Source organism: Balearica regulorum, chromosome 3, assembly GCF_011004875.1.
Source record: "Balearica regulorum gibbericeps isolate bBalReg1 chromosome 3, bBalReg1.pri, whole genome shotgun sequence".
Lineage (NCBI taxonomy): Eukaryota > Metazoa > Chordata > Aves > Gruiformes > Gruidae > Balearica > Balearica regulorum.
Window position 1 is genome coordinate 55555093 of NC_046186.1, and position 17798 is coordinate 55572890.

General features: G+C 38.1%; 1 protein-coding gene across 3 annotated transcripts in view; it reads right to left on the reverse strand.

Annotated features, from left to right (window-relative positions):
- CEP85L (centrosomal protein 85L) overlaps positions 1-17798 on the reverse strand; it is a 155565-nt gene that overhangs the window by 34688 nt on the left and 103079 nt on the right. For all 3 annotated transcript variants that reach the window (XM_075747973.1, XM_075747972.1, XM_075747975.1), the window contains exon 4: positions 368-489. In XM_075747973.1, the coding sequence (XP_075604088.1) occupies positions 368-489 (122 nt within the window). The remainder of the gene's footprint in view (positions 1-367; positions 490-17798) is intronic.

A 17798-nucleotide genomic window follows, 5' to 3' on the forward strand; every position in this document is an offset into this window, starting at 1 on the left:
ACCAATTTTCATCTTGCAAGTCACTTCCAAGACCTGTACAAGCAGAAAGACGTCTGATACAAACCCCCAGATGGTAAGAAGCTGAGCTGGGAAAGCTGGCAGCAGAACTGCCTGCTGGTCTCACTCTCCCTTTTCCATTGCAGAGGCATTAAACCCCTAATTAAATTTCCAAATCTGCAAAAGACTTTTAGCCAGCAGCCAGTTTTCTCTCCTAGCAAGGAACAGCTCCCACATATTTGTGCATAAATATTTGCTGGACTGGAACCTAACAACTTTACTGAGTAAGCAGCTCTCCTGAAATTCAGTTTCTACATCGTAGCTTTTACGTTATTTAATCTAACCAACGCAGCAGCAGCAGGTTACTCACCGATCAATCACAATCTCTTTCTGTCTTAGTAGCCCCTCTTTAATTTTCATTAGAGATTCCCAGTTGCTGAAGTCTTGATAGCTGGTAGCTGGGTAACTCTGACGAGATGTTCCAGTCGGAACCTGCATAAAATAATTGTAGGATTAGCCTCCCAAACAGTAAAGGTAAATAATATGCAAGATATTAGGGCATTTATAAAGCGATTTGTTGTTTCAGAAACCTAACAGTTGTTTTTCAGTTTAATTCAGATTTGTTTTACATAAAACAATTGGATTTATAAACAAGTTTCTTGAAATAAACATCAGTGCAGTGTCAGTGATTTAAACCTTATTTCATCATTTCTCTACTAAAGAATTCATAGCTCTGAAAGCAGTTTGAGATTCAACGCTCAATTTGAATTTAAGTATTTAATTAAGACAAACACCACAAAATGTTCATACCCTGCTGCAAATGCTTGTAGTACCTCAAACAAGATAGCTTGATAGCTTTAGACCTGCTGATAACTGCAGATAATGGTTACCATTCCTTTCACTTGTTTGACTCCCACCTCTAACTTTTAGCATATAGACTAAGATAAATCCCCCTAGATGTGTGTGCATTTAAAATATAGAACATAGGAATATAATTCTGGTTAAAATCTAACTGTTTCCAAGAATAAAAGTTTCACAAAGTAACAGGTTTCAGGCCTTCTATTCATCTTCACAAAAGCAAGGCTCTGTGTCTCAAAACAAACTGACGACAACAGTTGAACTGAATATGAACCAACATTATGATTTCGAAGAAAAGTAACCATGAGATGTTTAATCAAGAAAATTTTTATACTCAGAATATAAAAAAGCATTACAAATATTTGTATCAGGAATTTACATAAAGGAAGGTTTAAGTTAGAACTTCTGGGATCAGACTGAGGGATCCCAGTGTTGGCTGCCTTAATGTATCATCTAGTCTTCCATCAGTTTTTTTAATCACTCAAAAAAAGCATTTCTCTTTATTAGCTGGGAGGCAACCTGAACTATGCTGCCTTTTTAAGGTTTTGGAAGAGAGCAGAAGGAAAAAAAAGTGAAAATATGGTGGTTTGTGTTTTTTTAAAGTTTAAACAGATTTTAGGGTATTTTTACTTCTATTGCTTTAAAAAGCAATAGAATTCTATTGCTTTAAAAAATTTAAAAATTTCATTTGAAATTAAAATAAACTAACTGTATTAAGACTAAGACATACCATCAACAATTACAATTAGGTAAACAATTGTCAAGAAGCCCATGCTTCTGGTCAAAGCTTTACTGTGTATTGTAATACTGCATGGGGAGAATTCATTGCCTAAATCCCTGCACCACACCATGAAGTGCTGAAGTCAGGAACTAACTCCTGACAGTTGTGGTCTCTGCTGTAAGTTGAAAAAGTATTTCTTTCCCATTCAGTCTAGTTCAACTCAATCCCTACCCTGCTCATTGATAAAATGGACAGAAACACATTTTTCCTCTTTTAATTTATAACTTAAAACCAGATAAGATGACAAGACTTACTTGTTCTAAAATCTTTCAAGAATGTCACACCACCCCCCAAGTCCAATTCATCGGCTTCAGGGAATATTTCCTTTGCTTAATAAACTGGATAGCTTCAATACTAAAATTAATTATGAATTATTTTTTAAAAAAAATCAACAATCCTAAACATTAAACACTTCACGCCAATTTCTGGCCAAAGACACACTGAAAATGTTGACTGTGTTCCTTGCCCGACAATATCCAGGATTGTATCTTTATTGAAAAGGCCACATTGACTGAATAAACAGTACTTTTTGAGGAAAAGTAACATGTGAAATAATATTTAAATCAAAATTTCTCTTAAAATGGTTCACTGATTTATGACTATGGTTAATATTTCTTAGTCCATGGTCATTCATGATTACATCCCACAAGCAACAAAATACACAGAAAACATTTGAAAATTCTCTCAATTGTTGTGCGTTAAAAAAAGTCCCTCATACAAGTGCTTCCTGAAGCATATTCTAGGTTTGAAAGTTCTGTGGGAATAAAATTTGTCACATCTGCAACTTCTAGTAAGTCAGTCCATTAAACCTATGCTTGTTCAAGGAAGTTATATTGAAGATGGCACCGCACTCTCCTGGGAGGAAAGGAATGGCAAAGCTGCTAAGTGCTGCTTGGATGAAGATCTACCACCCATTTGTTAACATTTGCGTTCGATTTAACAGTTGTCTTGCTTCATTTTTCATGCACAATGATCAATATTAGCATTAAAAATCCTAAATTGGTGATATCACCTTGGCTTTTTTGGTTTGGGCAGTGGTCTAATAAAACTTAGGAAAGATACCAAGTCCTGATTCTTCCTGTAATACATGTGTAGAGTCTTTAAGGATCAATGCATCTAAAATTAATTTTGCCTGGGTTGCTCAATCCAGACCAGATAACTTCAAAGTCGTCTTTGGTGCTTACAGAATACTTTAGGATTGTCACATATTGTTCTGTACTACAGTTATCCACGTGACTGGCTTAATTAGCAGGCACCAGCACAAAACTACTTCAGTCATGCCACATCATGCAGTACAAAGTGACAACATCAGCAACTATCACTGTACTTTGTGTCATGAAATTTTTTCCTTTGCTTCTCCCACTATAGTGCTGAAGAATGCTTTTCTATATCCACCTCAATATCATTACGCTACAGTCAACAAATAAAGAAACAGTCCTTAACGCAGTTGGGATTAGATCCTTACTTTCCAGAGCCAGAAATTCCACGTCTACCCAAAATAAACAACCCACAAGGGTTTGACATGATAAACAGGAAATAGATAGCTTTATAAAGCCAAATGAACCCATTTATTGAGCAAGGTGGATTTTGTCTTTAAGACTGAACTATAAATATGAACCCATCTGAACTGAAACCATTTTGGAAGCCACCAGTGGTTTCTCTAGCAAAATTCTTCAAAGCTAGCCTATTACTTCAATCTAGCATTTTTGCAAACTTAATAGTTTGCACTAAAATTAGAAAGAACCCTTTCAACTTTGGTACAATAACTGACTAGACAAGGAGTCAATTAGACATTAAGGTTGCTGAAAAGCAAGGGAATGAGTTTTGCAAAGTTAGGAACAGAGTAATATTTTGTCAATTAGATGCTAACCATAGTGTGTTTTTTTAAAAACAATCTAATATATAAGGCCTTCTTAGCTGACAGACAGAGATGCTTTTGGCTTTGGAATATATCCAATCTTATGGAGTATATACAAGCTATATATACATAGATAACAATAAATAAAATATTATTTTGTATTATAACTGTGTGCTTCAATTTGTCATTCTGAACAGATGAAAACAACAACAAAAATATTTCTGTTTCTGATATCATGGTTCAGCCAATTTAAAAAAAAAGAATATGCTAAAAATACTTCTTAGCACTGCCCAGAATAACAAGACACTTCACTCATTTATGAGCACATGGTGTTGACTACTCCAAACAGCTTTCTAGCTGCTTTGAATGGTGCACAGGTGGTCCACTTACATTCGAGTATTTTGTCTCCTAAGGACATCAAACCAAATAGTGAGAGCAAGATACACTTTTAGGACTCATATACAGAAAGCAATCCACAACTCAAAGTCCTCAACTTGAATCCTCCACAACTACAACATAAAATACCAGCTTGAAACACACAGCATTCTTTTCCATCTGCCCTAGAAAATACAACTATTTTTGTCGCCTGGCACCTCTTCCAAGAGTATCAGCCTTGGACTGAGAACATCTGTTCAGCTAAAACAGTATCCTTCGCACAGTGGCGTCCAAAGGTCCCCACTAGCTTGTTTTTTGAAAAGGGCTTGGCCTTGACTTTCACGACCTGGCAGGCCTTCAAGTCACTGATGAGGGACAGCTAGCTGCTGGGAAAAAAAATAAAATTAAAAAAACCCCTTTGCTGTACTAGCCTATATGCAAATATTTATTGCTGGAACACACATTGCTGACTGATTCCATCATGTTTCTTAACAGTGGGAAAATAATTCTTCTACGGACTAGAGGATAAAAACATTTGGATAACTTAGGCTAATAATGGCTGGGGTTTTAATTGTGCTAATTAAAATTATCTTCTCCAAACATGCTCGTGGTTTCCGCCTGACGCAGTTCAGTGTCTCAGCACACACAGCAGCACAGCATTCCACATAACATGCTGTATCGCAAAGTAAAGGTGGAATCCAAAAATGTCAAAATGATAGCTCATCTCAAAAAAGCACTGTATTTTAAAGGTGTTTTTTTTCCTGAAAGATGCAGTTTAAATAATTTAGCACTGTCTATACTACAACTGTAAAGTTTTCATGGGCCACTACTAACAGTTAGCAGAGCACCAGAAGTTATGCTAAAGTGAATGATCCCTTTTGGCCAACTGCTTGCACTACCCTATGCTAGGTATTGTTCTTCTCTTGCTGCATTTTACAGGCATTCATTATTCAGGAGAAAGAGAATTCCTTGCATGGACAGCTAATCCAAGGCAAAGAATTGGAGCAACCAACATCAGCAGGAACACAAACTGTTCCTTTTGTTTTGGCAGAAACAAATAGGAGTGTTCCCACGGGCTGCGCCTCACATGGCACTCGCCCTACTGCCTCACTCAGCGATGGCAGAGAAAGAAGAGTTGGATGTGGCAGCAGCAAACCCAAATGCACTATTATCACAGCGATGCCTCTTGCTCTTTGCTCCCCTGTGATGCGAAAAGGATTAGATGTGTAAAGGCAGAGCAGAGATCACTGATGAGCTCTGCAACTGCTCCCCGCCCTAGGTAAGGAAAGATGGATTTACCCATCCCTTCCTCCCCACCCAGATTTCTTCCTAACATCAGGCCGAGTGTTTCAGCTCGCAACAGCTCCCTTAATTCAGACAATCCTGGAGGATTATCCCTCTTGTTGCCAGCAAAACATGGCAGGGCTAATGGCTCTCATGCAGGAAAAGTGAGAGGAGGCTGCAAACATGGAATCAGGCCCCAATTTTAAATCACTTCAAAAGCAAGGCAAGGAATAATTTATAGAGAAAGAGGCTGTGCCTTGCTGAAACGCACTAGGAAGAACAGCCATAAAGAAGCATTATAACAGATTCCCAGATGGGTAAAAACAAGCCTATGGACTGATTCAAGAAATCCTGACTTGTGGTGTCTGTATTTCACCACCACCTACTTACCACTCTGCTCTGTTCCATCTTTGCCATTTAGGGAAGACAGTGTTTCTGCTCAGCAGGATATAATCACTACAGTTCTTGGCAGCAACACCTAGGCTGTATCACGTTTTGCTATACTTTCACAAATCTCCAGCAGTCATGGAAGACAGAACATCTAATCATGCTCTTGCACCCTTATTTCAGCCATGGTACCTGTGGCGTTCTTTGGGGAATTTTTAATGAGGAGCAGGATATAATTAAAATCAAAATTGAAACATCATCAAACTGTGAAGTACTGAGAAATACAGATGTATCCTAGAGAGGTTAGCATTGCCAACAGCAAGTGGTGAAATCCAGCATGAGAAAAAATAATAATAAAAAAAAATCAATAAAGCTTGGAAAAAATTCCCAAACACATACTTTATACAGGCATGCAACCTGCAAAGCAATTAATATAAGAGGGACCATAACTAACAGGAAGAATAAACTTGACAGGAGTTCACAATTTAACCTGCCTGAAAATCAGCTTAATGCAAGTCTGGATTGCCTATATGTCAGGTCACAGAGAAAGGGGGTGAGGGAAGGAGTAAGACAGTGACTTTAAATAGCTCTGGCATAAACCCAGCTGGAAGAATATGTTCAGTTCTGGGCATCGTACTACCAGAAAGTCACAGAAATAGTAGAACATGTTCAAAGAAGAGCAAGCCTAATGATTAAAAAGCTTAGAACGAGTGATTGATGAGTAGAGTGAAATACCACAAAAGCTGAAGAGACATGAAATCAGCCAGCAAATACCTTGTTTCCTAGGCTGAGAGTCCATATAAACCAAGGTTGATGGAATGAAAATTGAGATATGACAATTTGGGATAAGAGTATCAGGAGAGAGAAAAAGAAAACCAAACCCAAACAAACTAAAAAGAAGGAGAAAAGTAGCAAAAGCATCTCACAAACAGTTGAAAGAAGATTCAGATTTTAAGATTTTAGGATCTACACTGAATAAAGTTTAGAAACTAAAGGGCAAGCCAGTCCTTACTTCATGACACATCAGGACTTCTCAGTGTTAGGGTTAAATTATGCTAGGACCAAGTACATGTGATCAAGGACAGAACTGACTACATTACTACATCTCTATCTATGAGGAGAATCACAGTTAGGCTCCAACCTCATAGACTGAAAAACAAGATCAAAACTCATTTAAGAAAGGCCTCAACTTAAAAATATATGGCCACTGTTGAACTACGTGGATGCTACACAAAGGATTTCTACAGAATAAGCAGCCAGTGTGACAGAAGTACTAATTGTTATCCCAGTTTGCAGTAGTCTACATTAGTGTTGGTACTTTGTAGTCTCAAAATTGGCTAAACAACACAACAAAAAAAGGACAATTCCCACCCCCCACACCATTTTCATGTGGGTTTTTGCCATTATAGAATGACCCCCATTCAGTTTGGCATTGCAATACCATCCAGGGCTTTACAAAGCAAGCACATGAAGTCCTTTGCTAGCACACTAACCTGCTCCCTCTCCTCTTTGCAGCAAGTGTTTAAAATTGCAGTAACAAGTTGTTCTGTTCTGCAAGGGGCGGGGGGGGACGACAATGTGCCTCTCTTTGGTTAGATGGAACCACATTATTGCATCTATTGTATGACTTTTTAAAGCTTTTCCAATACAAAAAATTAAAATGCTAATGCTGACTATTTACAGACAACAACACTATCATCGTATCTTTTAGAAAGTGGAAAGCTTTCAAAAAGAAGAAACAGTAACAGCATTAAAATGCCTCCTAAAAGCAGCATTCCCTCTAGCCATTAAACCTTTTTCAAGAATGTTTGTCGAAGCCTCCTTCACAAATGAAATCCCCATTGCACACAAGGCATTACATGCTTTATTAGAGACCTCACGGACTTGACCCACATAAGCCAAGGAGGAATTTGACTGTCCTATGAGTTACTGTTATTTGTACATTAACTTCTTCCCCAGCATTGTTTATACTGCAGCTGAGGCTTCTGAACTTTATCAAGGTCAGGTTTGATAACCACAGCAAGAGAGGAAGACATGATCCCTTACCACAATAGCTTACAAATGAATTAAGAGCAAAGCATAGCAAGTACATGGTTGCTGGGATACTAAGAGAGATGGGAGAAAACAAATGCTAAGGTCAGGTATGCTAGTCACCACAGAGGTGGGGGCGGGGGGGACGGGGACGGGACAGAGTTTTGCCGCTGGTGGCATAGTTACAGGGTTTTGATAGCAACTGCATGGTCACTTAAATGTGGCATAAATTTACACTGCTATCAAAGGGAGGGGGCCTGTTCTCCTGCCCCTTCTCACCACTTTGAACATTCATACCTTTCAGCTCCCTTCTGACAGCCCTAGTCCTACACTCTCCCTCCATCCCATACACATGATGGTTATTTGTATCTGGGTCAGGCTCCTATCAGATTCATTGTACAAGGCCATGTGAAATCTAGCGCTGGCACACACTGTAAAGTGGAAAAGCAGCATATGAGACGACGTGTTTTGCAGTTGCACAGCTTTGTGCTGGATTAGTATGAACACATAACCACAAGCTGAATTACCTCAAGTCCAGACACTGTCAAACCCTCCAAAACTATGTTTGTGGACTGAGTATTTTCTAAGCTTCTGAAAAAAATGCTACTATGCAGTTGCTGTGACACTGTCAAGTTATTGGTCAAGACCTGGTGTTTAGATATGCAATCAGTTCAAGAAAAGGAGCTTCCACATGAAGGTGGCATAAGAGAATAAAACCAGAAGTTTCCTGCACTCTTATCTTTTGAAATAGTCCTGTGCTGGTTATCTGAATTACGAGAGCACACACAGGACCAGCAGCACAGTCCTAGCCTACAGTCAGAGACTGTGTGACAGACCTGTATGTGCTCAGAATCTGCATCCAGCGGGGGATACTGAATAAAACAGGAATATAACAGGGCATTAGTAAGGGAAGTGAACTGGAATGCTGGCCACCACTTAACTGGCAAGGTCTCATTCCCTTTAGCATCCTTGATGGTATGGTGCAAAAGTCTCAAACAACAAACTAAGATGTCCCTGGAGACACTCTGCAAGATCCCTACAGATGCATGTTGTCACCATACGAGGCAAGGACAGCCTCATTACAGGAGGCTGCACCCACTCAGCAGTCCTCCGTGACTTTCTCATCTCTGCCACCTTAAGCTTCTACACTCTTAAAGGGTGAAACTGGCACTCCCAGAGCTGCAGGCTAGATTATATACCCTCTTCTGCTTATCTTCCTAGGAACAATTACACTTCTCTTGCTTTTATGTGTTGTTCCTTTTATAACATTCCTTTATACTCCACAGAACACCAGTATTATTTTTGTCAGAAATCCTTTCCATTTACATTCTGGCAAATGTTATGAACACAAAACACTTCTAGGTGCCACTTAATATGACGTTAAAAGCAACAGTGCCTGGAATTTTCCACCGATAACAATTGGGTCTTTCCTAAGTATAGAAGCACTTGTTTTATTAAGTGTTCATTTTATCTTCCCATTACATTTAAATTCAACTGTTCTTTATTTAAAAAAAAAAATATCTGGAGATGAAAGGGAGCTTCCACAAGGAGAGTAACTTTTAACCTTTTTTTTTTTCTTGAAGTTTTTAGTGAAAGCTTCACTGTTAAGATTTCTTTTTGTTTGTTTTTGTTTGTTTCCTATTCTGGCCTCGAAAGCAGCATGACCAAACAGTGACTATAGTTATTCAAAGCCCACAAAAGACCATTGTTTAAGTGCTGCACAAATGTAGGACATATGTTATTCACTACAAAATTTTATGAACTGTGCAAGTAAGACAGAAATAGATTAGAAAAAAGGACTAGTTGGGAAGAAAAGATAAGTTGCAAGTCAATCACGAATGGAAGCACCCCTAGAAGTAAAATATCTCAGTCATTTGCACCCAGGCATCCTCAACCAAGTTCTGATCATTGATAAAAACTTTTCTGTTACATGTACATTGCTAGCGTCTACAAATACCGGGTTACTAAGGGCCAGTGTTGATTGCTCATTCATTACTAATTACTCCTGTCCTCGGCCAAAAAGGAGTGGATGCAAAAAGTAACCTAGAAAGCAAGCAAAAAGGCATCCTTTTTTGCCAGCCTGCGCAAACTCTGCAAGGATGAGCAGAGCTGGCTGTCAGTCTTGCACGGCAATGGTCAGGAGCCCCTCTGTAACAAGAGGGTGATGAAAAGAGAGTGCAACTTGGGTGAATATCAGAAGGGGACAAAAAACCCCAAACTTACTTGCTGTGCAGCAATTGGAAAGGAAAATTTAAGAGAACCTAATAAGCACAGAGCGACAGATTGTCTTAATAAAACATGCAAACATACTGAAATAGAGGTAAGGCATTCTGAATTTAATGTGAAGCAGGAGCAATCATTTGGGGAAAAACGATGCTCTACAAATTCTTTATCAAGGGTCCTGGTTTTTCAAATGGAAGATCTTTAGATTTTGCAACGGGTGTTGGCCCAGAAAACTGAGCCTCTCTTCTGCGTTCTGTTTGTTTTAGCTTTTCACGACTTTAAAAGCAACATGAGCCATGAGTGTAATATTCCCCAGATTTAACTGAAGTTAAAAAGAAACAAAAAAACTCCCACAAAAATGAAGCACAAATGTTCAAAATATTTATATGACAACAAACCCAAGTATTCACATGAACTCACAAAGGCACGCTTGATTTAAAAATGGCAATCCAGAACTGGTGTCTATGGCCACTTCCAGAAAGAATGGAGTCTAGCCAAATTACTGGAACCTGTGCATTTCAAATCTTGCAGATGCAACTTCTGTACATGTTATAAGTGATAGCACATGGGGAAGGAATGATTAGGTAACATACTGTTTTCCACTCCCTTTTAAGCTGATAAACCAAAATAGTAAGGAGAAAACAAGACACGCACACCCCCAACACCACCCCCCCCACACCACCTCTGTTGTTCTCCAGCTCTCATTACCAGGAACACAGCTTAAAACAAGGGAAAAAGAGAAGGATTTTATATAAACACCAGCAAGTGGGAGATTTAGTAAAGTGGGGATTGAAAGACAGAATTAATAAGGTCTATGGATGTCAGAGCTCTGCACAACATGAACACAATCCTCATTTACATTTGTTGGTGATTACCTTGAAAAACTTCAGCAGATGGAAAAAATAGAGGCATACTCATGTTTTCTGCCCCCACTGCAGGAATTTTCCCTTGGAGGAAGTAGCTGTGTTTCACCCAGCAAACCAAGCAGGACAGCACATGGACCTACTGTGAAAAGATTTCCATTGCTTCGGGTAGGAATTCTACCACCATTCCTGTACAGCATTACATATATCACATATCATCATGTAAACAACAATTATTCAGTCACTTGCCCTAGAATTTTTTGGGGGAAAAAAATATTTTTTTTAAACTCACATGGACACAGCATGTACCTGTGTGACTTTCTGAATTTCAGAGGGAATTGCAGAGGCTTTGCACCTCTGACAAATCAAGTCCTGGAATCTCAAGAGTCATACATTTGAAAATCCTGGCCTGAAACTTCTGCATCACAGACAAACAGAAGGAATGCAGCCAGTTTAACACTGGACTATCTGTGAAACTGGGAACCCCACAAGTATGGAAGGCAGTCACACAATTTGCGTATGGAATAAGTGACAGATATTTAAACTGTTTGGCTTCAATCCAGATTATGAACCTTTCCCACTTGAGTTTATGAGGGGTACTTGAAATGCACTTGTCTCTAACAAAAGCAGCAGTATGATGTAAGGGTGCATTTGAACATCTGTGTCAGTGTGTGAAGGTGTTTTCCTTCCTTAGGAGATAACCTGGGAGGGAGCCCTAGCACCTTCTTTATATAAGGCGAAAGAGTAGAACAATTTCATGCTAAAAAATAAATATCACTTCCATTGCCAGCAATTAGTACTTGTCACTTTTAGATCTCAAAGTATCTTAAAAAGAAACCATCCTTATAACTCTTATTCTACAGAAAGGAAACTGAGACAAGAGCAAAGACAATTTGTCCGAGGCTCTCCAAAGACCACCAAGACACAGCAGATTCTCTAGTGTAAAAACCATTTTGTAAACAAAATACTGGTTTTAACAGATACAAATGAGATTATCCCTGCCTAAAGAAAAATAAACATGGTTGAATTAAGTTTTTGATTGAATGAAAAAGAAAAACAAGGTTTTATCCACCCAGAACACCCTTGGAGCCAAAATGGAGATGAAGCTACATCTTTTGTTTGAAAGGACCTGAATCCATTTTCGGTCATGCTGGAAAATGACTGCACTACAGGTCAACCTGAGGCGGGTCTCCTGATGGCTCAGCTGGAGATTCCCTTCTGTGTGCAATATTGAGAGCATGAGAGGGGTAAATGATTCCCAGTGTAGTGATGAGCCACTCTTCTAGCAGTGAGGCATCTGCAGCAAACCCTCCCAAGTATACTGTCCCACAGTGCATCAAGAATCAAACATTTGAAAATAACTAAAAGCTGTTTCAATAACAGCTGGTTCAAGCTGTACACCTCTTTACCTAGTTCCTCTGTGACTGAAGCTCAAAATAGCTTTCCTACAGTCTTTGGAAAAAAAAAAAATAAAAATCAAAGAAACATGCACAAATCAGGTAACACAGATGAGATTCAAAATCATCATTTTCCAAATCTGAGTCCACTGTTACTTCCATTAAGCTACATTCTATCCACTAGTTAAATTCAAAAGCCTTGCTAATTCTCCATTCACCTTTCTGCACTGTCATTACTAAGGTATTTAAGACAAATGGAAATCTGCAAAATCCTTCATAGCTGGAAAGAAGAACCAAGAAGCTCAGGTGGTCTGTAGGGACCTTAAGAGATCTTCCATTATTTTGCCTTTGTAGTCTTGATTAAATTCTGAATGTTTTTCTGTTTAATAAATGAATACATTAAATCATGAAGATACTCGCTGATGGCAGATGCTGGCATGATCACAGGTATCAGCAGTACAGGCTACACATTGAAAAAGTCATATTGAACATTCATGCAGATGTTTTTTTCAACTATATAACACTATAAGCATATTTGAAGACCCTTTTTACAATGAAATGTCCCCTTTTTTCCTTTCCCTTTCCCTCATCAAGTATGCTCATGCTCTGTTCACAGTGGAGGTAATATATTAAACTAATCAAGTAGAATGATATATCCTTAATCTGTATTCTTCTTCATCTACGTAGGAGTTATTGCAGTCTGAAGAGTTTGGAATTTAACGTAAATGCTGCAGTTTATTGCAAGAAAATATCAAACCATAAATATACATTTAGTCTCCTCTTAAAACTAGTACTAGAGTAATCCAGTCTAACATGAATTAGGCAACTGTATTTTAACACAGAAGAAGGGAGGCTCATCTCAAAGGTAGCAAAGTTCATGTTTCAGAATGAACTGCCTTTATTTTCATTTTCTAATTCACAGAGATGTCAATACTATTTTTATACCAAATACTCATACAACCAACTGATACAAAAGACTGTATTTCAAAACAAATGGACCAATTAATTTTCAACAGAGACCACAAAAAGAGGAAAGCAAATAGTTTCTTCTGTAAGAAGAGAGTCATAAAAGGAGGAAGAAAAGCTCTCCACATCATCACAACAAAATAGATAGTCAGAAAATATTTATAAGACTGGGAAATCTGTTCTTGCTTCCCAGAGATGGTCTGAACCAGAGAAGTACATCAATATTTTTATTTTGGCACATTCTACAATAGAATAAAGAAAAATATGAAGTTTTGTACCTCAAATTCTCAAGTAATAGAGTTTGGGATTTTAATTTTTTGGGGTGCAAGGAGCAAAACAAGATTTTATTTCTAAAATAAAGCATTTTTTTCCTGCATATGTAATTGCAAAACAGCATTTCATTTCTGAAGAGGGAAAAGACATTCCGCCATTTAAATAAACTTTAGTGATTTCTCATGAAGTAAAAAAAACCCTTAGTTTTTTAGCTATGAATTGCATGTAACAAAGAAAGGAACTAATAGACAGCTGACATTCACCACAGGAATTGTGCTAGTCTTATTTGTAGCCATTCCATTAAATAAAAATAAAAAATAAAAAAAGGCAGGGCTACGGGCAGAAGAACTAAGTGAAGAAAGGCATCAATCTGTAACACCGATCAAGTGAAAAAAAGGTATTTCTGGATCACATTTCCCATATGCACATCTCAAAGTAGGACCAACTAATAATTAGCCTTAAGGACGTTTAAATGTCTGATCTATGCAATCTCCATGTTGATCTGAACAAAGATCACGAGGGTGGTCACTGCAATATTCATCATGACAGAATCCTTCACCTTCTAAATGCTGCTAACACGTTCAGCATTTGAGCAAAGTTTATGCGTTTCGGTTAGGATGACCTGCAGCTGAAGATAGGTAGCAGCCGAGTCTAAACCTCAATTGTTTCTCCTCCATTTTGCAGTTACTGTTTAAGTGGAGATAATCCAGCACCACCACTTGGCAACTGGAACATGGTCTTCCAACTTTATCTCTCCTTCATATGCCTTTGTCCCGCCGTTCATCCATCACTCATAACATGTCAAATAACACAACTAATCTCTCTGCTTCCTAGAACAGTTTATCTCAAAGACACTCAACACAGTTTCTTAGGTATAAGGATCTCAGCATACCACCTAAAGCACATTGTTCAGCTTAACCAATTGAGGACACCAGTAAACACCAAAATACAGTTCTCCCAAGCATTTCATAAAAAGAAAAAACCTTCCACTGTAACGAACACCCCCGAACTTCCTATTCTGTATCATATTGCTATTTTGAAGACACTTTGCATCACTGCAATTAACTACTACTATTTAATCTTCTTTAATTTAGTAAAAAAGTATTTTTCATTGATATGAAAGCAACCAGGTATTTGCAAGAGCATGGCTTTTTGTACTGTCAATATTTTGTTGCAAAATGAAAAGCTACATGGGTCAAGTCTGTGCTAACTGCATTGCCTCCAAGTGAAATAAGTGCTCCCTATGGGGGTATGGGAAGAGGAAGGCCACTGTGGATTTTCAGAGCAAGAGCCAGGCAAAACTTCTTGTTACCTTCCTTCTCTCCTAACATTGGATCAAAGCACCAAAGACAATAAACAGGCGTTACACACTTCTGAGCCCTGTGATCTACTTTAATGGTTAAAAGTTCATGCCAGTAACAGCGATTGAAATGAAAACATTCAAGCTGACCTTTCCAAAAATGTCTTTGGTTAGTAACAAATCAGATGACTAGTCCTGCCAGAGCTTCAGCATTCCCAAAATGAGACATATTTCAGCCCAAGTTGTATAGCTTTCTATTAATTTATTTTGTACAGTTATTTAATCACTTTGCAATGGTACACTTCACAAGTTGCAGCTTCAAAAACTAAGTTCACCTTGTTTATAATGAAGAACAAAATGTGAAGATCAAACTAATTTAATGACTGTCCAATGCTTAGGAAAAGTAAATACTTCTTGTCCCAGAGGAGAATAACACGATGCAAAGCCTAGATTTCTCAGCAAGGCTGTTTCCTCTAACGCTAACACAAACTATAATTCTCACTATAGAAGCAGGAAAATCTGCAGCCTCAGAAAGGCAACTTTGTCCACATACATCCAAAAAACATTGAGATTCCAGATGTGAGTGAGAATCACTAAAGTCAAATAAGCATTAAAGTAGGCATCAGGTAAAACATACAAACATATGGGTCATAAATCTATCAAATTCAAGCAAGAAAACTCAAAGGCATTAAAAAAAAAAAAGTTGATTAGGCTGTCTCCTTACCTGGTGTAAATCTGATTGCTTTTCACACCAGCTGAAAATACTGCTTTTCCTGTATTTTTAGAAGGAAGAAAAAACTCCCATTTCCCTTTAGCTTGTATTAGACCTGCAGTACAAATGTAACTGAAGGATACATTAGCCGGGTTCTTTCCCCCAGCAGAGATCAGCAAAAAGTGTCTCGTAAGCCGCATTTGCTGATACCTTGATGGCTACAAACAATTACACATGCTGCAGAAAGCATCAGAATCAGGCCAGAAAAATACTGGTTGCAAAATGGAAAGATCTCATTCTAATGTTCAGCTTCGATACCAAAATTTGCTCTTCTGTTCCACCTACACATACAAATCAGTGCATATTTGTGGGAGCATCTGCTTTTCCCTTCTCTTCATTTTTAGTTACTTTTAAACCAAACAGGTGGACCACAAGAACCTTAGCAGTGTGATATCATAAAGGTACACCTGCAGCATGAGAGAAAACTGAGGCAGCACCGTGAAATAATGCACTAACCTGAGTACTCAGACTTACTGCTGAACGTCTTTACTTGTGTGTGATAAATAATTGGGCTTGGGTTATGGTTCATTTCTGTGCAGAGTCATAGATTATCAACAGACCAGACACTGACATCTCAAACTCTTTACACAGGTTATGCAGGTGGCCAGTGTCTACAGCTGGAATTTTAAAAACTAGCACACGAAAGACAAAAATAGTCCAGGAAATTACTGACAATGTGAATAGAAGTTTTATTATTATTTAAATAAAGGAGCTGGTATGCTGAAGTATAACACGCCTCTTTTTGGACATTATCCCAAACATCAACCAGATCTCTAAATAAATTTTTGAGAAGAAACATGCTCTGGTGGCAGATTTCTAATCCCACTGGAGAAAGCCCAGATCATCTCCATTTAAGGTCAAGCAAGTAACAGCTGCACATTTTTGTTCCCCAGAACAAAATAAAGCAGACCAGAACCTCCAACACAGATTCCTTTCTTAAAGCTTTTCCTTTCTGATATCCACAGGTGTCTGGACCTGTTCACTCAGGGGTGAATCAACAACGATGTGCTCATATATATTGTCTGTACCTGTCAGGCTAACATGTCCTGTGAGCAGCACTTTGGCATCTGCCTCAGAACCCCACCAAAATCCCCGTGAGTTACACAAGGGAGTGATACTCAACTGAACTAGAAAAGTGTTCAAGAGAGAGGGTATCCAACCAAGCTTGTTGTCAGAGAAACAACATTTACAACATCCATGGGGTCAGAATTTGTGCATGTTATTGTTATTTAACGAAGATATTTTCAATCTTAAAATTTCTTATCCGAGTTAGACATTTACAGATGGTATGCATTATATTTCTGATGAGATACTAGTATTTTTATTAATGCCTCACCTTGCACATTTAAGTATCATTCTTCAAAAAGAAGACTAAGCTATGACTGTGTCAGCAGCTCACGAACAAAATCAGCATTCTTTTAAGACATCTAATTTCTAAAAAGCTCCAAAGTGATGATTATGTTCAATTCACTAACAAAAAAAGCTGAGAGTTTGGGGTTGAGTAACTAAACAACATGATCATTTTACAGTGACTTTTTAAAAGACAGGAACTGGCATCGCAGCTGCTGCAGTGCTGGGTGCTGGACTTTAATAACCAAGTACAGAGGTGAATTTCAATAGTACAAGTTTCACATTACATCTTAAAAAAGCAAACAATGCAGTGATAGCAATACTTTCCTTGGATGACAGAATGCAATAAAAACATGCAACTTCCCTCATAAAAAAGCAAAATACAGTTTGCTTGACTGCAATAGATTTATAATGTTAATAATGTCATTATAAGTAAATTATGAAACCCTTTGCAGTGGTAAAGAACTTTCACTCCTCACTGTGGATATATTCAATTAACTTTCAACTGAAATATGATACCCTAAATTTCCTGAGTTTGATATTAAAGGATAACACAAAGCAGGCAGATTTATTACCTTAAAACTGAGTTTCTAACTTCAACTATGTTACAACCAATTTCGCAGATGAGCTAACCTTTATTTACAAAAGTAAAATAGAACTCAATTTGAAACAAGGTGGTACATCACCTCCAAGGTCTTTTTGTCTCTGGTTTGCAGCTTGTATCACAGCAGGGCTTATAGGGAAATGAAAAAACCAAACTAAACAAAAAAATAATCCCACTACCTTTGGTTTCCTGCTCAAAGCCAAGCACTAATTTATGCTTAACAATTATTGTCAGAACTGGATGTGTAAGTGTTCAGAGTTAGCCTGAGCTTCTGTATTTTTGCTTGCAATTTCCCAATGCTGTCAGTTGTTACTCAGCCTGATGCTGGATGCTCACACACTCAACAGTTCAGTCTTTTCACATCCAGTAAATCCTCCACTTCCCGGATGCACGAAACCTACTCTGTATATGGACTCTCATCTCATTTGTCATTTCCCAACAGGATAATATACATAAGATAACCTGCAAAGTAGCATCCA